Source organism: Mobula hypostoma, chromosome 3 (assembly GCF_963921235.1).
Source record: "Mobula hypostoma chromosome 3, sMobHyp1.1, whole genome shotgun sequence".
Lineage (NCBI taxonomy): Eukaryota > Metazoa > Chordata > Chondrichthyes > Myliobatiformes > Myliobatidae > Mobula > Mobula hypostoma.
In genome coordinates, this window is record NC_086099.1 from 141,059,876 (window position 1) to 141,082,622 (window position 22,747).

The window sequence follows — 22,747 nt, forward strand, 5'->3', positions numbered from 1 at the left end:
GCACCCAGGGCATGCCATTTTCTCACTGTTACCATCAGGAAGGAGATACAGAAGCCTGAAGGCACACACTCAATGATTCAGGAACAGCTTCTTCCCCCCTGCCATCCGATTCCTAAATGGACTTTGAAGCTTTGGACACTACCTCACTTTTTTTTTAATATACAGCATTTCTGTTTTTGCACATTTAAAAAAAATATTCAGTATACATAATTCATTACCTGTTTATTTATTATGTTTTATTTTATTATTATTTTCTCTCTCTGCTAATGTTTTGCATTGAACTGCTGTTGCTAAGTTAACAAATTTCACGTCACATGCCGGTGATAATATACCTTATTCTGATGGGTTGGAGAACATGATTGTCTGGGTGATACAACAGGGTGCACTGAAAGTAATTGTGCCACCTGGACAGCATTGGTCTCTTTCTCGACCTTCCCTTTGTTCTCTCTGCCTGGCTCTCCTCTTCAATTAAAATATGCTTCTTTCTAATTTCTCCAGTTCTGATCAAGGGTCATTTGTTTGAAATGTTACCTGTTTCTATTTCCCCAGATGCTGCCTGGCCTGCTAAGTAATTTCTTTTGCTTTTCATTCAGATATCTAACATCCACAGTAACCAAATGGAGGCTAAATTTATGCACTGCACCTAAGAACGAATTCATTCAGTACTTATTATCTTTTTCTTTTCAGTTGTGAGCATCACTAAGACGACAAGCATTTATTCTCTAGGAAGAGGTACAGTTGACGTTTCAGGCTGAGACCCTTTGTCAGGACTAACTCTCTTTTTCAAATCTCTTACTAACTCTTCCTTCAGTTAGTCCTGACGAAGGGTCTTGGCCTGAAACGTTGACTGTACCTCTTCCTAGAGATGCTGCCTGGCCTGCTGCGTTCACCAGCAACTTTGGTGTGTGTTGCTTGAATTTCCAGCATCTGCAGAATTCCTGTTGTTTGATAAGCATTTATTGTTTATTTTAGGTTCCCTTGAGAAGGCAGCTGTTGGTATTACACACTGCTGGAATCTTCTGAAATTACTTGCACAGACCTTTCAAATGAGAAGGTCCAGGACTTTAATCCAGTGACAATAGATGAACAAAAGCAGTGTGTCCAATTCAGCATGGCGTGTGCCTTGGAAGGGTACTTGTGGGTAGTAGTTTATTATACTTCTGCTGCTTTTGGGTGCGCATGCGCCGGTCGTGCATGCAGCCGGTTACAGTTGCTCCGCAGTTTCTAGTTTCTATGACTTTTGTAAACTTAATTGGTGGGAGTTTGCAGGTTTGGATGAGATTGCTGAACTTTTGGTTGTAGTCCACTATAGCTGGAGAGATTATATGTGAATGGGTTTACTTCAAGCGACAGTAGTATCAAAACTGCCCAGCAAATCAGTGGCACCAGACTACCTGCCATCAGGGACATGTATGCAGAAAGGTGCTGAGAAAGCGCCAGTAACATCATGAAGGATCCCACCCAGCCTGCTAATGGATTGTTTGTTCCACTCCCATCAGGGAGGAGGCTACGTAGCATCCACGTTCAAAAAGTTACTTTCCCCAAGCAGTAAGGTTAATCAACACCTCCACATCCCCAACCACCACTACTTTTTCATTTCCTGTCAGTCAGCTCAAGTACAGACTCTCCTGTGCCTAGCATCACTTTGTGGACATACAATCAATGCATATAAGCTGTCTTAGGTATTTATACTTATTGTGTTCTCTTATTATTTTAATGTTCTTTATCTTACTGTGTATTTTTGTGCTGCATCAAATCCCGAATAACAATTATTTCATTAACCTTTACGCTTGTGTACTGGCAAATGACATTAAACAATCTTGAAACATTCCATATGTGCTTTGCAAACAGAGGAGAACTTTGGGGATTCCATAAAGTAGTCTCTGTATTGTGAGTAGGCACAGCAGTTAGTTAAATGTGGGATAGACCTTTACTCATTTTTCCAATGATACTTTATTCTTTCAGTACAAATCAGAGAAAGTTTAATGTGGAAGGGAGATCCATGTTAGATAAGTACGGATTTGTTCCTCTGGTGGTAATAAGCACTGAAATTAATGATAACTAAAATCTAATTTATTATTTCAACTAAGTTGCAATTTTCTTTTAAAATTAAATACAAAGTTATAAATTGCAGTATGTATACTTACCTGCCATTCAAAGTATATATTCAATTTGCAACCGTGTACAATAAATTAACATCAGGACATGGTTTGATCCGAACCAAAATAAGCAAAATTATTTCGATGAAAGCTTGTGTATGGTTGTCAAGGAAACTTCTGGGAACCGGGCCTTTAACAGGCAAGGGTATTTGTTGCACTGGGCTTCACTTGCAGCAGGGATCTGGCCTCTCATTGGATAACTGCACCTGGATACCATCTGCAGGGAAGAGGTAATTTCAAGGGCAGACAACAGTGTAGTCCACATGCAAGTTTGGCACCCAATTTAGACCTTTTGCTATTGGTAAAATGCGGTTTCTAATGAGGTATTTCTGTACTTTCAGTGAGTTTTAAAGTTCAAAACTAACTTTTTAATTTTATTTTAATGCCATAATTTTAATCTAAACCCATGATTGTATTTGATTTATCAGCATTGCACAGATTCAAAACTAAAATTTCTCAGAAAATTTGGACTGAGTTATCTCCTGCCAAAACATCAGGTCTGATGAGTCCTCAAGAGCAAAGTACTGAACCTTTATGAGAACAGAACAAGTCATGGCTTCTTCTGAAAATCTACTGCACTAATTGCTTTAATTTCTTTAATGATTTTAATTCTGTTACAATCACATAGAGGATTTGAAATTTTATAAAAAGAGGTATCTGAGCAAGAAATATTCACTCACTTGAATTTGAGATTGTTTGAGAAGTACAGATAAAGAATTGCTAAAATTGAAATATGAATGAAGGATTATCTATATACATACATACATACACACAACATTTTATTAAAAAAGTTATGGAGGTATTTATTAACAGGTTTACAGACAAGGAACTAACTGACAACTTATAGTTGACAACTTAACAGTTGCAATGTAAGACAAAACAAATGCTTTCTAAGAGTTGATCTGAAATTGAGACATTTATCAATTTTATTTTCTCTATGAAGTCATTCGGTCCTTATTCATTTACTGGGGCGAAGTCATTTTCTTCTTCCACTTCTTCTTCATCATCATCCTCCAGCTCTTCTTCATCTTCCTGTGAAACAGATGTTGACTTTTAAGATGAAGCATTATTTTCTTCATTAATCCCAGACAATGGTAATAATGTTGCTTAATGTTTACAGTAACCTCTGATATAACCCTTTTCTTCATTTCTAAAACAATATCTGCATTAAGTCAATTTTCATTATTTTAATGCTGTAATGCTTGGGTATCACTTATATCTTTAAATACGATATATTGATCTAACATATTAGGATCCTGAGGAACCTTCTTTTTAATTTCTCTCTTGATGATTGTCACAATATAATCAAAACATAATTTCCTTGCTACGAAGAACCACAGACATTAATTCAAGCAGCATCTATAGGAAGAGGCGCAGTCGACGTTTCAGGCCGAGACCCTTCGTCAGGACTAACTGAAGGAAGAGTGAGTAAGGGATTTGAAAGCTGGAGGGGGAGGGATGGAGCCGAGAGCTGGACAGGTGATAGGCAGAAGGGGATACGAGAGGATCATGGGACAGGAGGTCCGGGAAGAAAGACGGGGGGGGGGGTGACCCAGAGGATGGGCAAGAGGTATATTCAGAGGGACAGAGGGAGCAAAAGGAGAGTGAGAGAAAGAATGTGTGCATTAAAAAGAGTAACAGATGGGGTACGAGGGGGAGGTGGGGCCTAGCGGAAGTTAGAGAAGTCAATGTTCATGCCATCAGGTTGGAGGCTACCCAGACGGAATATAAGGTGTTGTTCCTCCAACCTGAGTGTGGCTTCATCTTTACAGTAGAGGAGGCCGTGGATAGACATGTCAGAATGGGAATGGGATGTGGAATTAAAATGTGTGGCCACTGGGAGATCCTGCTTTCTCTGGCGGACAGAGCGTAGATGTTCAGCAAAGCGGTCTCCCAGTCTGCGTCGGGTCTCACCAATATATAAAAGGCCACATCGGGAGCACCGGACGCAGTATATCACCCCAGTCGACTCACAGGTGAAGTGATGCCTCACCTGGAAGGACTGTTTGGGGCCCTGAATGGTGGTAAGGGAGGAAGTGTAAGGGCATGTGTAGCACTTGTTCCGCTTACACGGATAAGTGCCAGGAGGGAGATCAGTGGGGAGGGATGGGATGGGATGCTGCCTGGCCTGCTGCGTTCACCAGCAACTTTGATGTATGTTGCTTGAATTTCCAGCATCTGCAGAATTCCTGTTGTTGACATTAATTCAATGTTGATTTGAAAAGATATTTAAGATAATGAAAATAAGGTTTACAAAAGTATTAATGATCTCAAACTAACCACACCAAGTTGATGCAGTGATACAAATTATTCTTTTACTCAGTTATTTCAGTCAACTGAAGTAACTATAAACTTTATTTCACAAGCATTTTACATCTCTGTATTTTATGCTCTCTATCCCAAAGCTTCCTGACAAGTCTGTCAATTTTCCAATTACTAGCAGCACCATATATTATCTGAAGTTTGGTCAAGTCTATCATAGGGAAAAAAAATCACGTCAGACAGCAGTATGCTGGTGATCTACCATAACTCCTATTTAAGGAATCCTGCTTGCCAGTCTTCGCACAGTCATAGTATGCCAATTGTTTAAATGAATTAGCGTCAGTATATTCTTTAGCAATGATTTGTACCCTGTGCCCAAAGTTCAATAGATGGTATTGCATTCAGTTTTAAGAAAGAAGCTGTAAATATGACACCAGCAGCAACCAATTTTCAATAAATTTTGAAATACTTTCATTTACTAACTTTACTTTTCTAAGATTCAATAAATTGTTGTATGAGACATTAGGAAATTTTAGTCAGATGTCAGTGAGACAAATGTAGGAGATTCAGCATTCAAGGAACAAGTCCAAAATATCACTGGATCTGTATTTTGCTGATGTATTAGACATTATCAATATTTAAAGTGCAGTGCAGAGATCGATGACAATGTGGATACTGTGACATGGCCCCACACAGAGACAGCAAATGATAGAAATATCCCTCTGCATTGTACTTGTTGTGATAGCTGTACTCCTTTCAATGAAGGATATGTGAAAATTCTACTGTATTTCAGCAAATGAGTGCATTCCACATTATCCAGCAGCAACTTACACTGGTTGTCATAGTAATGGATGATAGTGGTCTCTTAAAAGATGTAGTGGCATGTGGTAACCTGCTATATGAAATACATTGGCTCAGTAATAAACATGGGACTGTGAACAGTTAAGCCTGGTACCAATTGCTTTTATAGACAGATATAAAATATTTATGATAAATTGCAAATTTTGACACTGCAACTGCAAAGTAGACAGTGGTTTATTATTCAGGGAAAAGGAGACCATGGCTACATGGATCATTTTCATACGACAGACTCGACAACTTTGACATTTGCTTTGTTAAGAATTGTGAAGCAGCTGTCAAATGAATGCACCCCCTAGGGCTTTATACATTTTACAACTGTGCCCTCTGTTGTACATCTTTATTGGTTTTCATAAGGGAAGAAATGTGATTGCATGTGGAAAATGCCACCTTAATAATGGCTCTATGAAAGAAAGCTTGGACTGACTAATGACAAAAATGTGGCAGCCACTTACTTGCTCAAATGCAAATACTCCGCAAGAGAAACTCCTTGTAAATGTTAATTTTGCTGAAGATTTAAGAGGAAGATTTCTAATAGATGATAATTTTATTAACTTATTTCACTTGTTATGTTACACCTTATTTGTTATGTTATGAGGTAAAGGGTTAACACAATAGATTGGATTAATGATTTCATCCTGATCAATACTCCACCTCTAAATAGGTGAGAAAGGTAGTAAAATTCAATGCCAATTCCCTAAAACAAAAAAAAACAATGCATGCATCATATATTAGGAAAACCTCTATAATAACACTAGCTCTTTTACAGCTTTTCACTTTAAATTTCCAATCAATCAAATCTGTAATGAGCCTTTCTGACTTCTGCCCCCTTCAGCTGCAGTTCAGATGACAGGTCTTTATCCAAAGCATCGACTGTTCATTCCCCTCCATCAATGCTGCCTGACTAGCTCCTCCAACATCTTGTGTGTGTTATCAAGAGTTCCAGCACCTGCAAGATAGCTAAATTATTACTTAATCTGCCATCCACTTTTTGAGTACTCTAAAAAATATTGTGATGATTGTAAAGACATTATAATTGGTATAATATGCAAGGTAGAGATCTCTTGAAAATGTCATCCAAATATTTCAGATAAATTATTAATTTTATACAAGTTTTGAGTGTAATATGGTCAGGTGGGATTATTTATATCAGCATCATTGGTGTGCATGGCATTTAAAATGACACTTCATACATACTAGAATTAGTTTTTAAATGCAGCTTGACCTTCACTAATCCGACACCATTGGGACCTGCGGAGTGCCGGATTAGTGAAAATGCCGAATTACAGAAGGATCACATTAAGCATAATCAGTTCCGGATTATCGAAGGACAGGTCGTCGGATTAGTGAAGGTCGACTGTATTAAATAGAGTTTACTAAAAACTGGATTAAAATCAAGCAAAGACTTCATCAACAATAATACTAAACTGTTTTATTAAAATAAACTGGAGAAAATGCTTCATTTCTATAACTAACAAGAGCTGAAAACATTTGATTTTAAAAGTGCTTTTCTATGCAATTTATTTTTGCCAAGTACAGTATCTCTATTAGTAGTTCAAAATAATTCTGTCTTTAAAGAAGGTAGTTATCATTTACCAAGAAGGTTGCAATTTCAGATTCATATAAACCCAAAAACAAGTGGAATGCTTTGCGTAATATTGCAATAAAATGTAATGACGGGCTCATTTTACAAGAATGATGCAAAACTAAGACTTCATCAAAATGCTCAGATAATGCAGTGGGTAGATAGATAATAGATTCAATTTTATATTGGAAACTGTGAGAAGATGTGTTTTGGAAGAGTGAAAATGTTTGTGTATAGATTGAAGATTTATGTAATTTTATGAAATGCAAATACAGATAAACAATAAACAAGCCAAAGATTGTATTTCAGGGTTTTCTTTTGTAAGAGCGAAAGCAAATTTCTCATGATAAACTGTGTAACACCCATTGAACATTGGTAATTGATGACAGACATGGGAAGCATAATATAGAAATGCTCAAAATTTATGAAAGGCTTTAACTGAATCACAATGCTTCAGAGGAGATCCAATAGAGGTTTATAGATTTTTGGTATGATTATAATAAAGGCAATTTCTGTTCATTAGACATCAATGAGGCGGAATTGTTAACTAAAAATAGTTATTTCAAAGAGTGAGGAGGGATGGGGGAAATGTTGACATATTGCACTGGAACATTTTGTCATAGGAATGGATGATCATTCCATCATTCACGGATGTACAAGACTGCATTTCATCAGGACAGTGAAGTTAATTTTAGCTTACCCTGCATGGATTGCCTGTCTACTCTATTGTAGTACTCAAGCTAGGGAGGATGCTTATCGAATTAACACCATCAAATTCAGATAATCTGGTGATTCAGTATTATCCTCAGAGACCTTGCTACAGTAAAAATGACTGACAGGTTTAGCTGTATGACACGGTGGCTGCAACTCCAGAAGTGCATTGCCTTGAATTACCTACTCTTCTCTAAGCTCATCCTTAGTTCTTATGAGATTACATTCACTATTTCCATAATTAGCTAATTGTCATCTTTAGTTGGTTGGATCCATTGTTGGAAAGGACTTTACCATACTCTGAAAAGATGTATTACAACTCTGAGCCATACTCTCATACAATTTGTCATTTTTTCTCCTCTCTTCATTCCTTATGCATATTTTTGAATTATTTTCAGAAATCCAGGAAAGTGGATAAATTTGTAATATTAAACTAACCCACCTTAGCCATGAATTTCCTTTGATATCTTCACTTTTGGATCAAAAATTGCATTAATTAAAATCCATCCAAATATCCAACAGATTCCAAATCTATATGATCAGCCAAATGGGAACCAGATTAATAGACTGAAGAATCCATGAAATTGAAACTCATTGACCATTTCAAGCAAGATTTCTTGGCAGTCGGCAGGACTGAGCAACAGTTTTTTTTGCAATAACAAATGATTCATGTAGTTGCTAAATGCTTAGCCTGTTCTATCCTTTATCGCACTGCGGACCGGTTTAATATTGACAATATTCTTGCGGACCGGCCGACCGGGGGGTGGGGGTGGGGTGGTAGGGTTGCCAACGGACAAGAGAAGCAGTCAAGTACGTTGTGTTTACCCCAGGAAAGACTACCATGACCATGAAGCCTTGCGTGGGCACCTACGTCCACATGCGTGTACGTGCCCATTTTTTTCTACAAATCATTTTTGGCAATTCTGTTCAGTGAAACTACACTGTGTATACATTATTTCTACTTTATATATGCAGTGTATCATATCATTCCTGCTTTTACTATATGTTAGTGTTATTTTAGGTTTTATGTAACACAGCGCATGAATATAGTGATAAGTCAATTATAAGTCACTTATAAGTCAAAAGCATCACGACATTTTAAGTAATGTTCGGATATTAAACACACAGCACATATTTTCCTTGTATGAACATATAAAATCATTGCAACACACCAATATCGCTGAATCAGCGGGAGTCCTGGGCTTGTTTTCCTGCAACAAGACGGTGTCATTGAGGGGTGATGGGAGATAGCGATACTCGAAGGGGGTTCCTTATGTCCAGTCTATTCCACAATTTAGTTTTTGTTGCATTCATTGCAGAAAATCCCGCTTCGCAGAGATATGTTGGAAATGGAAGCAATGTTTTTAGTGATTTTGTGGCTATCTCAGGATATTTAGCCTTGACTTTGATCCAGAATGCCGGCAGAGATGTTATGTCAAACATACTTTTCAGCCCGCCGTCATTTGCAAGCTTGAGGAGTTGATCTTCTTCCCGCGCTGACATGGATGACACGAGGGTAATGACCTTGCGTGCGTTCAAGTTCAACAGTAGGCGTGACAAGGAATGAAGAAAGTGCAGCTGGATCATATCGCCAAATCATATCATTTCCTCGTGGCCCCGTAGCACATGCTTTGCGGCCTGGTGGTTGGGGACCGCTGCGCTAGACTGTGTTCAGTATCTCCACAGAAGAGTTAATTACCCTTGCTTGACTGGATCCACATTCAAAAATCCAAAGTAAAAGATCACCACCCTACATTGGCAATAGCTGAGAATAGTTAGAAAATGTCTAGTGCATTTGTTTTTCGATGGTGGAATTCATGCTCTGTTTAAATAGAAAATTATTAATTCCATTTACTGTTGCATTCTAAACATAAAATTCAACATTAGGTATGACCTTGATAATCTCCTTCTACTTTATCATAAGCAATATCAGAATAATTTTTTAAAAAAAGACCGCGGTTAGTCACCTGCAGTGGCATGCAAAAGTTTGGGCACGCCCGTCAAAATTTCTGTTACTGTGAGTAGCTAAGCGAGTAAAAGATGAACTGATTTCCAAAAGGCATAAGGTTAAAGATGACACATTTCTTTAATATGTTAAGCAAGAAAACGTTTTCATTTCCATCTTTTACAGTTTCCAAATAACAAAAAAGGAAAAGGGCCTGAAAGCAAAAGTTTGGGCACCCTGCATAGCAGGACTTAGTAACTCCCCCTTTGACAAGCATCACAGCTTCTCGATGATGTTTAGGTCAGGGGACTGTGAGGGCCATGGCAAAACCTTCAGTTAAAAAGTTCTATTTTAACTTCATCAGTCCACAGGACTTGTTATAGAACTTATTGGCCGCATTGAGCAAAGGTATGTTTGGAGAAAAAAGGGTGCAGAATTTCATGAAAAGAACCCCTCTCCAACTGTTAAGCATGGGGGTGGATCGATCATGTTTTAGGCTTGTGTTGCAGCCAGTGGCACAGGGAACATTTCACTGGTAGAGGGAAGAATGAATTCAATTAAATACCAGCAAATTCTGGAAGCAAACGTCACACCATCTGTAAAAAAGCCAACGATGAAAAGAGGATGGCTTTTACAACAGGATAATAATCCTAAGCACACCGCAAAATCCACAATGGACTACCTCAAGAAGCGCAAGCTGAAGGTTTTGCCATGGCCTTCACAGTCCCCCAACCTAAACATCATTGAGAATCATCGTTGGCTTTTTTACAGATGGTGTGACGTTTGCTTCCAGAATTTGCTGGTATTTAATTGAATTCATTCTTCCCTCTACCAGTGAAATGTTCCCTGTGCCACTGGCTGCAACACAAGCCTAAAACATGATCGATCCACCCCCATGCTTAACAGTTGGAGAGAGGTTCTTTTCATGAAATTCTGCACCCTTTTTTCTCCAAACATACCTTTGCTCATTGCGGCCAAAAAGTTCTATTTTAAATTCATCAGTCCACAGGATTTGTTTCCAAAATGCATCAGGCTTGTTTAGATGTCCCTTTGAACCTTTTGAATAGAACTTTTTGGCTTCAATGAGCAAAGGCATGTTTGGAGATCCTAAACACACCTCAAAATCCACAATGGACTATCTCAAGAGGCGCAAGCTGATGGTTTTGCCATGGCCCTCACAGTCCCCTGACCTAAATATCATCAAGAATCTGTGGATAGACCTCAAAAGAGCAGTGCATGCAAGACAGCCCAAGAATCTCATAGAACTAGAAGCCTTTTGCAAGGAACAATGGGCGAACATCCCCCAAACAAGAATTGAAAGACTCTTAACTGGCTACAGAAAGCGTTTACAAGCTGTGATACTTGCCAAAGTGGGTGTTACTAAGTACTGCCATGCAGGGTGCCCAAACATTTGATTCGGGCCCTTTTCCATTTTTTTTGTTATTTTTAAACTGTAAAAGATGGAAATAAAAAATGTTCCTTGCTTAAAATATTGAAGAAATGTGTCATCTTTAACCTAATGCCTTTTGGAAATCAGTTCATCTTTTACTCGCTTAGCTATTCACAGTAACAGAAATTTTGACCAGGGGTGCCCAAACTTTTGCATACCACTGTATATTCCACAAAATAAACCAAACAAGCTGACAGTAACATGCTTTTGTCCTCTGCTATCAGATATCCCCCTTCTCCAGCCTTTATCTTTTTCACCAATCGACTTCCCAGCTCTTTACTTCACACATCCCGGTTTCACCTATTACCTTGTATTTCTTCCTCCTCTCTCCCCACCTCTTACTCTGACTTCTCATCTCTTTTCTCCAGTCCTGATCAAGGGTCTCGAACTGAAACATCGACTGTTTACCCTTTTCAATAGATGCTGCCTGGCCTCCTGAGTTCCTCCAGTATTTTGTCTGTGATGCTGACAGTAAGTAGCATTGATGAGTTGAAATAAATTCTACGTTATCAAAAGGACAAACTTTAAATCTTTTAGTGTATATCCTAGAGATGTATCTAAATCATGCCAGCTTCAAAATAGCATTAATATTTAAAATATATATTAATGGTTTTGACAAGAGGTATGCTGAAATAAAGTGCTCCTTACAGTATATCAACACACAGACACTTAGAAATAAGAGTTTCGCCCATGAGTCTGCTCTGTCATGCAACAGGACAGCACTGACTTGTGATCATGTACTTGTCTTTACCCAAGACTGCTTGAGGCTTTTGGTTAACAAGTCTAAGATTGACAGTTTTAAAATTAACAAATTATCTATATTGATTTATATTTGTATAAGAAAATTCAAAACATTTTGGTAAATCTAAAGCACACTTTTTTCTCCTATCATCCCCCAAAGCTTAAAATATACTGTACTTCCTGCAGTCTGGAGCCCAGAAATCTGCATGAACCATGTGTGGTCTAATCAGTATTGTATAGCTGCTTCATAACGGCTGGCTTCTTGAATTCTTGTTTCCTAGGAATGAAGTATTTTGTGATTTGTCTTTTTTTTCTGGTATTTGCTTGCATAAATGTCAGGACTATGGAGGCTCCCATGCAAAAGCAGAAGTCAGGAAATTCCTGACTAGATCTTAAGAACTGCACGCTGATATCGGCGTATCAAATTCCTGTGATTTCCTAGCAGTGACACTGAGAAATTGGGCTATTAGTCTTGAAGGGTGTACTGGCTGCAGGTTTCAATGGAGAAAAATAGTTTCAGGGAGTCTGACAAGTTTTGGGTAACTTAAGACTTTAAGTTTATTAGAATAGCTCTGGTGTATCAAATTATTAATATGGTTTCCAGAGACAGAGGCATTTGGGTATATTCAAACTCTCTGACAAATGGTGAGCAGGTTGGGTGGTTGTCCGTTCATTTCTGTGGGTCAGGGTGTACATTCTGGCTTGAAGGCTTCACATATGCAAGGAAGCACAAAAAAGTTGAAGCCAGCTTCATGGAATTACCCTGGAGAGATCTACTCCAGCTTAGAGCAGATCTAGCTGGAAGTGTAGTGGGAGTTGATGGTGTCTCAGACTGAAATGTCAACTCTTTATTTTATTCCTTTCCATAGATACTGCCTGACTTGCTGAGTTCCTCCAGCATTTTATGTTTGTTACTCTGGATTTCCAGCATCTACAGAATTATCTTGTGTAAATGGTTGAATAGCTGTAAGATTGCAGAGTCTGATCATATCCATCAATTACTGGATTACTTAGTATTATATATTATATTCTGCTGTTAGTATTTCTTGTTCGAACAACTGTAAGTTTTAAGTTTCAGATATGAGAACATCTTGATTCTTTAGCTCCCCTCCATTTGAACAAAATGTTTCCCTTCTTCCTACAAAAAAGGATAAACTTATTCTACCATGTTACATTCACCCTATAATTTTTCTCACTCCCTTATCCTATCTATACCTCTTTGTTGATAGTGTTCTTCCCACAACTTGCCTCCCTAATAAAATAACTAACTCTAAGAAATCTTCAAGACAGTCTGGGCTCAACCATCTTCAGCTGCTTCATAAATGACTTTATTTGTTCCTGAGGAGATAAAAATAAATCCAACTGCTTACTGTAATATTGTGAACGTATCCAAACTTCGATAATTTTTGAGGAAATTTAGCAGCAAATTTCTATAGATGTACTATGGAGATCATTCTGACTGGTTGAATCACCACCTGGAATGGATGCTCCAATGCACATGATGAAAAGAGGTTGCAAAGGCATGTAGATTCAATCAACTACCACCATCAAGGACATCTTCAGAAGGCAGTACCTCAAGAAGTTGGCTGCCATCATTAGGGACCCTCAACACCCAGGACATGCCCTTTTCACATTACTACCATCAGGGAGAAGGTACAGGCACCAGAAGATCCATACTCAACATTTTAAAAATAGCTTCTTCCCATCTGCCATCAGATTTCTGAACATACATTTAACCCACGAATGTTACCTTATTGTCTTTTGATCTCTCTCTATCATAATTATGTCCTACACTGTACTGCTTCCACAAAACAACAAACTTCAAGACGTATGTCAGTGATAATAAACATGATTCTGATTCTCATTTAATTCTGATTCCGCCTACTGTTCTACCATGCCAAGCAATTTACCTAACAGTGAATAACAACTCATTAATTTCACTTTCTGATCTGAAATATTAATTTTGTTTCTCCTACGACTGATACTGCTACACCTGCTTTGAATTTTAAACCACTCAATCTTTGAAGTTTCAGGAACACAATTTAATTTAAAACTTGAATTTAGATTCTTTCTGATAAATTTAAGGTGTAGAAGCTCAACATATCTTTCAAACTGTGGAGCCCAGAATAACTCATGGTAAAATAGGCGTGGGCAACACATCTGGTCTTTGCAGTATTTCTTCCTGACTTGCATCAAGAGGGTGATCAGAATCAGAATAATGAAATGTACTCTAGGTTTATGTTGGGGCATGTTTTATCAGCATTTCTTACCGTTTCAAGGAAACTTTTATTATTGGGTACCCCGACTGCCGTTAGATTTTATATCACTAGTATTGATAGTCATTGCTGATTTTTGTGTTCAGCATATTTTATTACATAAAGTACAACAGCAATTTAATACAAAATACTCCAGATTATTTATTTGAATCAATTTGCCATCATTTTTTGCTGTTTCCTTGAGAGGATCTCTTCCAGGTAAAAGCAGCTCATGGGTAACACATTTCCAGAAGCCCTTTTACACACATGTCAATGCGAAAATAAAAATATATTGAAGTGGAAGAATGCAATTTATTCTATTTCAAGTCAGATGAGATTTCTTAAACAAAATAAATAATCATGTTAACAGCTAAATAATGCCAGCTCTATGACTGTCAGGACAGATTTTATTTAGAATTTGACGAGAAACACACAGATTGGAAATCAGATCACTAAAGAACAAGACGACAAGGAGTGGGAATAAAGGGGGCCTTTTCTGGTTGGCTGCCTGTAACTAGTGATGTTCCACAGGCGTTGGCGCTGGGACCACATCTTCCACGTTATATGTCAATGATTTGAATGACGAATTGATGGCTTTGTAACCAGGCTTGCAGATGATACGAAAATAGGTGTAGGGGTACGTAGGGTTGAGGAAGCAGGGAGTCTGCAGAAAGACTTAGACAGATTGGTAGTATGGGCAAAGAAGGCAAATGGAATATAGTGTAGGGAAGTCATTCACTCTGGTAAAAGGAATAAAGGTGTAGACATTTTTCAAAATGGGGAGCAAATTCAGAAATCAGAGGTGAAAAGGGACTTGGGAGTCCTCGTGCAGAATTCTCCAAAGGTTAACTTGCAAGTTGAGTTGGTGAAGAAGGCAAATCCAATTTCATTTTGAGAGAACTAAAATATAAAAGCAAGGATGTAATGCTGAGGCTTTAAAAGTCACCTGATTTAGCCAGAGGATGGTGAATCTGTGGAATTCATGGCCACAGACAGCTGTGGAGGCCAAGTCATTGGGTATAGTTAAAGCAGAGGTAGATAGGTTCTTTATTAGTAAAGGTGTCTAAGGTTAAGAGGCAAAGGCAGGAGAATGGGGTTGAGTGGGACCATAAATCAGCTATGATGGAATGATGGGACTGACTCGATGGGCCAAACGGGCTAATCCTGCCAATATGTCTTATAGAGTTATACTCATTGAGCCACAGAAGACTACAGCACAGAAACAGGTCCTTTGGCCACCTAGTCCAGCGGTCCCCAACCTCCAGGCCGTGGACCCATACATTGCCGCGAAGAATGCAGTGATGCCTGGCACGTAATCAATTAGCTTGTTTATTTCGGCTTTTTCCTTAAAGATGTGCTGGGTGCACTCCGACCATGGCTGCACCACTGCATTCTTCGCGGCAATGTATCGGTCCACGGCCCGGAGGTTGGGGACCACTGATCTAGTCTATGCTGAACCATTTAAATTGCCTAGCGGAGATACGACTTTATCAAAGGAGATGTAAAGCACCCATTTCCTCTGCTAGCCAGCAAGTCATCCTTGGGCAAGATGTAACACCTGCTTAGACCCCCCACCCCCAGTCAGGGTCACATGAAGCCATGGGAGCAGGTGGTGCACGGTCATATTAACAGTGGTGCATATGACAAGTCCTAGTTATGTGACCACTGATGCCAATGGCTGCGGTCACTTGTCTTGTAAAGACACTGCCCAGAAGAAGGGAATGGCAAACCATTGCTGTAGAAAAATTTGCCAAGAACATCCACAGTCAAAGACCATGATTGCCCACATCAGACAATACAGCACATAACGATGGTGATGAGTCACATCAACCTGCACCCAGATGATAGCCCTCCAAATCCCTCCCATCCATGTAACTATTTAAACTTCTCTTAAACGTTGAAGGCAAAATCGCATCCACCACTTGTGCCGGTAGCTTGTTTCACACTCTCACAACTCTCTGAAGTGAAGAAGTTTCCCCTCATGTTCCCCTTAAACATTTCACCTTCACCCTTAACTCATAACTTCTAGTTGCAATCTTACCCAACCTCAGTGTAAAATGCCTGCTTGCATTTACCCTATCTATGCCCCTCAAAATTTTGTATACCTCCAGCAAATCTCTCCTCAATCTTCTGTGCTCTAGGGAATAAAGTTTTAACCTATTCAATCTTTGCTTACAACTCAGGTCCTGCAGTCCTGGCAACATCCTTGTAAACTTTCTCTGTACTCTTTCACACTTACTTACTTAATACTTGTAGGTAGCTAAACAAAACTGCACACAATTTTCCAAATTAGACCTCACAAATTTCTTATACAACTTCAACATAACATCGCAACTCCTGTACTCAATAATTTGATCTATGAAGGCCAATGTGCCAAAAGCTTTCTTTATGACCCTATCTACTCATGATGCCACTTTCAAAGAATTATGGGCCTGTATTGCCCTTTGTTCCTACCGCACTCCTTAGTGCTCAATTGCTCATGTATAAGACCAATCCTGGTTGTATATGTTTGTCAGAATAAAAGGGAAGGATACCAACCTCTCCACTAGCTGTTCTGATACACTGATTCCCATCCCCCTACAACTCTAGTTTAAATTCCCCCACGTAATACTAGCCAACCTTCCCATTAGGATATTAGTCCCCCTCCAGTTCAGGTGAAAACCATCCCTTTTATACAGGTCCCACCTTCCCTGGATGAAAACCCAATGATCCAAAAATCTGATGCTCTCCCTCCTACACAACTCTTTTGCCACATGTTAAACTGAATGATCTTCCTAGTTCTGGCCTCACTAGCATATGTCATGGGCAATTCTGACATCACAACCTTGGACATCCTGTCCTTTAACTTAGCACCTAATTCCCTGAACTCACTTTGCAGAACCTTGTCACTCTTCCTATCTATGTCATTGGTACCTACATGGACCACGATCTCTGGCTGTTCACTCTCCCATTTAAGAATGCTGTGGACTTGATCTGAGATGTCCCAGACTCTGGCACCTGGCAGGCAATATACAATCCAGAAATCTCATTCTCATCTACAGAACCTCCTTTCTGTTCCCCTAACTAATGAATCCCCTATTACCACAGGTCACCTCTTCTCCTCACTTCCTTTCTGAGTCGTAGAGCCGGACTCAGTGCCAGAGATCTGACCACTGTGGCTTTTCTCTGCTAGGTCATCCTCCACAACAGTATCCAAAGTGATATACCTGTTGTTCAGGGGGATGGCCACAGGGGTACTCTGCACTGGCTGTTTAACCCCTTTCCCTTTCTGACTGTCACCCAGTCTCTTGTGTCCTGCAACTTGAGTGTAACTACAGCTCTACATTTATTTATTTATCAGACTATTTTTTAAATGGGGAAAGAATTCAAAGTTCTGAGATGCAACGGGACGTGGGAGTCCTCGTACAGGATTCCCTTAAAGTTAACCTCCAGGTTGAGTCGGTAGTGCAGAAGGCGAATGCAATGTTGGCATTCATTTCTAGAGGAATAGAGTATAGGAGCAGGGATGTGATGTTGAGGCTCTATAAGGCGCTGGTGAGACCTCACTTGGAGTACTGTGGGCAGTTTTGGTCTCCTTATTTAAGAAAGGATGTGCTGACGTTGGAGAGGGTACAGAGAAGATTCACTAGAATGATTCCGGGAATGAGAGGGTTAACATATGAGGAACGTTTGTCCGCTCTTGGACTGTATTCCTTGGAGTTTAGAAGAATGAGGGGAGACCTCATAGAAACATTTCGAATGTTAAAAGGCATGGACAGAGTGGATGTGGCAAAGTTGTTTCCCACAATGGGGGAGTCTAGTACGAGAGGGCATGACTTCAGGACTGAAGGGCGCCCTTTCAGAACAGAAATGCGAAAAAATTTTTTTAGTCAGAGGGTGGTGAATCTATGGAATTTGTTGCCACGGGCAGCAGTGGAGGTCGAGTCATTGGGTGTCTTTAAGGCAGAGATTGATAGGTATCTGAGTAGCCAGGGCATCAAAGGTTATGGTGAGAAGGCGGGGCAGTGGGACTAAATAGGATAAAATGGATCAGCTCATAATAGAATGGCGGAGCAGACTCGATGGGCCGAATGGCCCACTTCTGCTCCTTGGTCTTATGGTCTTACATGTTCTATATATTGCCGCCTCAGCCTCCTGTATGTTCCAAAGTTCATCCAGTCCACCTGCAGTGTTAGAAGCTGCAGCAGGATGCACTTCTTGCATGTAAAGTCATCAGGGACACTGGAGGTCTCCCACGTCCTGCAAGAGCAGTATTCAACTATCCAACTATTCAATGAATAGTTGAGGTTGCAGATGACAAAACAAGGGAGGGCTTTTTACCATTACAAGTCCTCTACTGTTTATAAATGCCAAACTTATGTGCAACCCAATTATACAAATAAGTGTTTTGCAGATCAGAGGGATGAATTTGCTGGCTACTGCAGAGCTGAGAGCAACTGTTCTTGACACCAACTGAAATTTTGCCATATTAAACACTAAAAGAATACAATCTAGTTGACAAGCTGTCCATTTCATGATCCCTACCTAGACACACTGACTAGGCCAGCAGCAGTGCCTTCACCATAAACAGCATTTAAAACCTCATGCGCTGTAAAATCTTTTAAAATAAATATTATTAGCCCGAGACAAGTTCAGGCTAAATTTGTTAACATCTGATTTATCATTAAGAATTGCAAAATGAAACTTAAAATGCTTCTCCATAGAATCTACAATGCGACAAGTACCTCTGCAGGTATCTTTTGCCGTGTGGGACCTCAGTTCACAGCTGCATTTCTGACTTAAAGGCTATTTGGGTTATGAACAGTTTTCAGGAACAGAACCCTACTGTTATCTGGCAATGACCTGTAGCTAAATAGCCATTGTATGAGAGGGGCAGAAGCAGCCTTGCTTTTCTTATATAATGATATGGTTAAAGATATGTAGACAGAATTGAGATAGAAACAAGCCATGATGAAGAATAGACTAGTTGTACTATGTTGTAAGGATAAAAATAGGTAATATCTGAACAGGGCTTCAGATGAAATGACTTACTTCAGTTTCAGACAGTGGATCCAGAAGAGAAAGGAATTTATAGCAAGGTTACCTGACAAGAGTCAAAAGCAACTGTATGGTGCTCAAGCCTTAGATGTATTTAAATCCATGCTTTGCACCATGTCTTGATTTGGGAAAGCTTCAAAAACAGTAGAGATGCTTGAATTTTACTTGTCTCCAGAATTACATGACATTACTTGTATCATGCTGCTATCTCGATTTGAAAATCTCAGAAATCTTATTACAATGATAATTTAAAGCATAACGCATCGCTAATGCCAAGACTAAAGCTTGCTGTTCCTAAGCAGTGGAACACATGAATCCCAGGAAAGCACACTCGCTAGTTTTAATAATAAATGCAAATTTAATTTGTAGAGGACTGGATATTTTCAAATAAACATTTGGTTGAATATAAACTAAATATACTTGTATTGAGTCTCCAAGACCAGTCACTGTTGTAAAATAATTTGAAGCACATTATGTCGTCAAACTCAAGAATCTTCTGCACATTAAATGAGAAATCTGAACAGAAACTACACTTAGTATTTCAATTTTAAACCAAAATTTTATAACATGTAATAAATATTATATAATTCATGTGTGTTTCTTAAGTGATTTGGATTGTTAAATTGCCTACACGTCATGTGCAAATAATTTATAGCCTGTTGTACCTCAGTGTTTGCCTGTGCAAACTCCTGCAGCATCTGGAAACCCCTTGATTTCTGTCTCAGAGGCTGACATCAGAACGTCTTTCAAGAGGGTGAAATCTCGCAAGGCTTCAGGCCCTGATGGCATAGTTGATAGGGCACTGAGAACTTGTGCCAACCTACTGGCAGGAGTGTTCAAGGACATCTTCAATCTCTCACTACTACTGTCAGAGGTTCCCACCTGCTTCAAAGAACAGTGTTTCCCTTCCTTCACCATTGATGCTGCCCGTATCTGAATCTCCTCTATTTCCTGGACATTCACACTCACACCATCTTCCCCACCACATTAACAGAGATAGAGTTCTTCTTGTCCTCACCTACTACCTCATGAGCCTCCACACCCAATACATCAGTGGTCCCCAACCACCGGGCCACAAAGCATGTGCTACTGGGCCGCAAGGAAAGGATATGATTTGGCGATATGAGTCAGCTGCACCTTCCCTCATTCCCTGTCACGCCCACTGTTGAACTTGAACGCACACAAGGTCATTACGCACGCGTCATTCATGTCAGCGCGGGAAGAAGATCAACTCCTTGAGCTTGCAAGTGACGGCGGGCTGAAAAGTATGTTTGACATAACATCTCTGCCGGCATTCTGGATCAAAGTCAAGGCTAAATATCCTGAGACAGCCACGAAAGCACCAAAAACGTTGCTTCCATTTCCAACATATCTCTGGAAGCAGGGTTTTCTGCAATGAGTGCAACGAAAACTAAATTGCGGAACAGACTGGACATAAGGAACCCCCTTCGAGTATCGCTGTCTCCCATCACCCCTCAATGGCACCGTCTTGTTGCAGGAAAACAAGCTCCCACTGATTCAGCGATATTGCTGTGTTGCAATGATTTTATATGTTCATACGATGAAAATATGCGCTGTGTGTTTAATAACCAAACGTTACTTAAAATGTTATGATGCTATTGACTTATAAATGACTTATAATTGACTTATCACTATACTTCTGCGAGGAAAATACGCAACGTGTGTTTAATATTAAATTCGTTAGATAAATCCTTTTAGAAATGAAATTGAGTGTATTAGCCACTTATAAGTGACTTATAGTTGACTTATCACCTATATTCTGGTCGTGATTAACACCCCCTACCCCCCCACTAGGGTTGCCAGCTGTCCCGTATTAGCGGGGACATCCCGTATATTGGGCTAAATTGGTTTGTCCCATACTTGGTTTCCCCCACTAAGGTAGAGCGTTCCTATGAAACCTTTCGTGCCGAAATGGTGTAAAGCAAAGAAGCAATTACCATTAATTTATATGGGAAAATTTTTTGGGCATTCCCAGACCCAAAAAAATAACCTACCAAATAACACATAAAACCTAAAATAACACCAACATATAGTAAAAGCAGGAACGATATGATAAATACACAGCCTATATAAAGTAGAAATAATGTATGTACAGTGTAGTTTCACTGAACAGAATCGCCGAAACTGATTTGTAGAAAAAAACTGGCACATACACGCATGCGGACGGCATGTATGCACACGTCACACATGCGCACACAGGTGCCCGCGCAAGGCTTCATGGTCATGATAGTCTTTCTCAGGGCAAACACAGTAAGAAAGTTGGCAACCATACCCCCACCCCACCCCCGGTCAGCCGGTCCGCAAGAACATTGTCAATACTAAACCAGTCTGCGGTGCAAAAAATGTTGGGGATCCCATCATTCTCCGCAACTTTCGCCATCTTCAACAGAACCCTTCCACCAAAGACATCTGTACCTCTCTGCTTTCTGCAAGGAACTCCGTGATTCTCTTCTCTATTTGTTATTCCCATTAATCTTCCTCCTGGCACTCATTCCTGCAAATGGCAGAAGTGCTACACCTGTCCATTCATCTCCTCCCTCACCTCCATTCAGGGCCCCAAACAATCCTTCTAGGTGAGGCAACACTTCATCTGCAAATCTGCTGGAGTTGTTTACTGCACCCGGAACTCCTAAGGCAACCTCCTCTACACTGATGAGATTGGATTAGACTGGAGGACTGCTCTGTCGAGCACCTCAGCTCCACCTGCAAAAGTGGAATTTCATCGTGGCCAACCATTTTATTTCTGACATGTCGGTCCAAGACCTTCTCTTCTACCATAATGAGACCACTTTCCGGTTGGAGGAGCAACACCTCATATTTCGTCTAGGTAAACTCCAACCTAATGGCGTAAACAACTTGAGCAACCATTCCCCTCCCCCTTCCCTTTTCTGTACTTTCCCACTCTGATCTCTTACCGCTTCTCCTCACCTGCCTACACCTCCCTCTGGTGCCCCTCTTTCTTTCCTTTCTCCTTTGATCCACTCTCTTCTATCAGATTCCTTTTCTCCAGCCCTCTGCTCTTTCCATTTATCACTTTCCAGCCCCTTTCTTCATCCGCACCCCCCCCAACCCACCAACTTCACCTATCATCTGCTAGCCTGTCCTCCTTCCCCTCCCCCACCCCCACCTTCTTATCTGGCACCTTCTCCCTTACTTTCTTGACCCGATGAAGGGTCCAAGCTGAAATGTAAACTATTTACTTCCATAGCTGCTGCCTGACCAGCAGAGTTCTTCCAGCATTTTGCGTGCTTACTCTAGATTTTCAGCATCTGCAAGATCTCGTGTTCAGAATTAACTCCTGCCTAAGCGAGAGCTTGGACTTCTTGTAATATACCTATTGCCACAATAGGTCTATAGCAGATGCAATTTTATTGGCTCTCTTCTTGGCCTTGGATCACCTGGACAATAGCAATATCTATGTTAGGCTGCTATTTCCTGATTACCGCTCAGCATTCAATACAATCATACCCTCAGTTCTAATCAACATGCTCGAAAATCTGGGCCTCTGTAAATGGATTCTTGATTTCCTCACTGGGAGACCACAGTCTGTGCGGATCAGAAATAACATCTCCTCCTCACTGACAATCAGCACTGATGCACCTGAAGGATATGTGCTTAGCTCACTGCACCCAATACCATGTGGCTATGTACAGCTCAAAATCCATCTATAAATTTGCTGATGACACACTATTGGCAAATGGCGTCAAGAAGGCCTACAGAAGT

The 22,747-nt window shown here is 40.0% G+C and overlaps 1 protein-coding gene across 5 annotated transcripts in view; it reads right to left on the reverse strand.

The window, feature by feature from the left end:
- Positions 1-2,581: 2,581 nt before the first annotated feature.
- The window catches only part of phf14 (PHD finger protein 14), a 279,390-nt gene continuing 259,224 nt past the window's right edge, over positions 2,582-22,747 (reverse strand). For 2 of the 5 annotated variants that reach the window (XM_063043791.1, XM_063043788.1), the window contains one exon: positions 6,812-9,397. In XM_063043791.1, the coding sequence (XP_062899861.1) occupies positions 9,362-9,397 (36 nt within the window). In that variant the 3' untranslated portion in view covers positions 6,812-9,361. Of the gene's footprint in view, positions 3,192-6,811; positions 9,398-22,747 lie in introns of those variants that run through there. The other 3 variants (XM_063043787.1, XM_063043793.1, XM_063043790.1) reach the window with 3 other exon arrangements.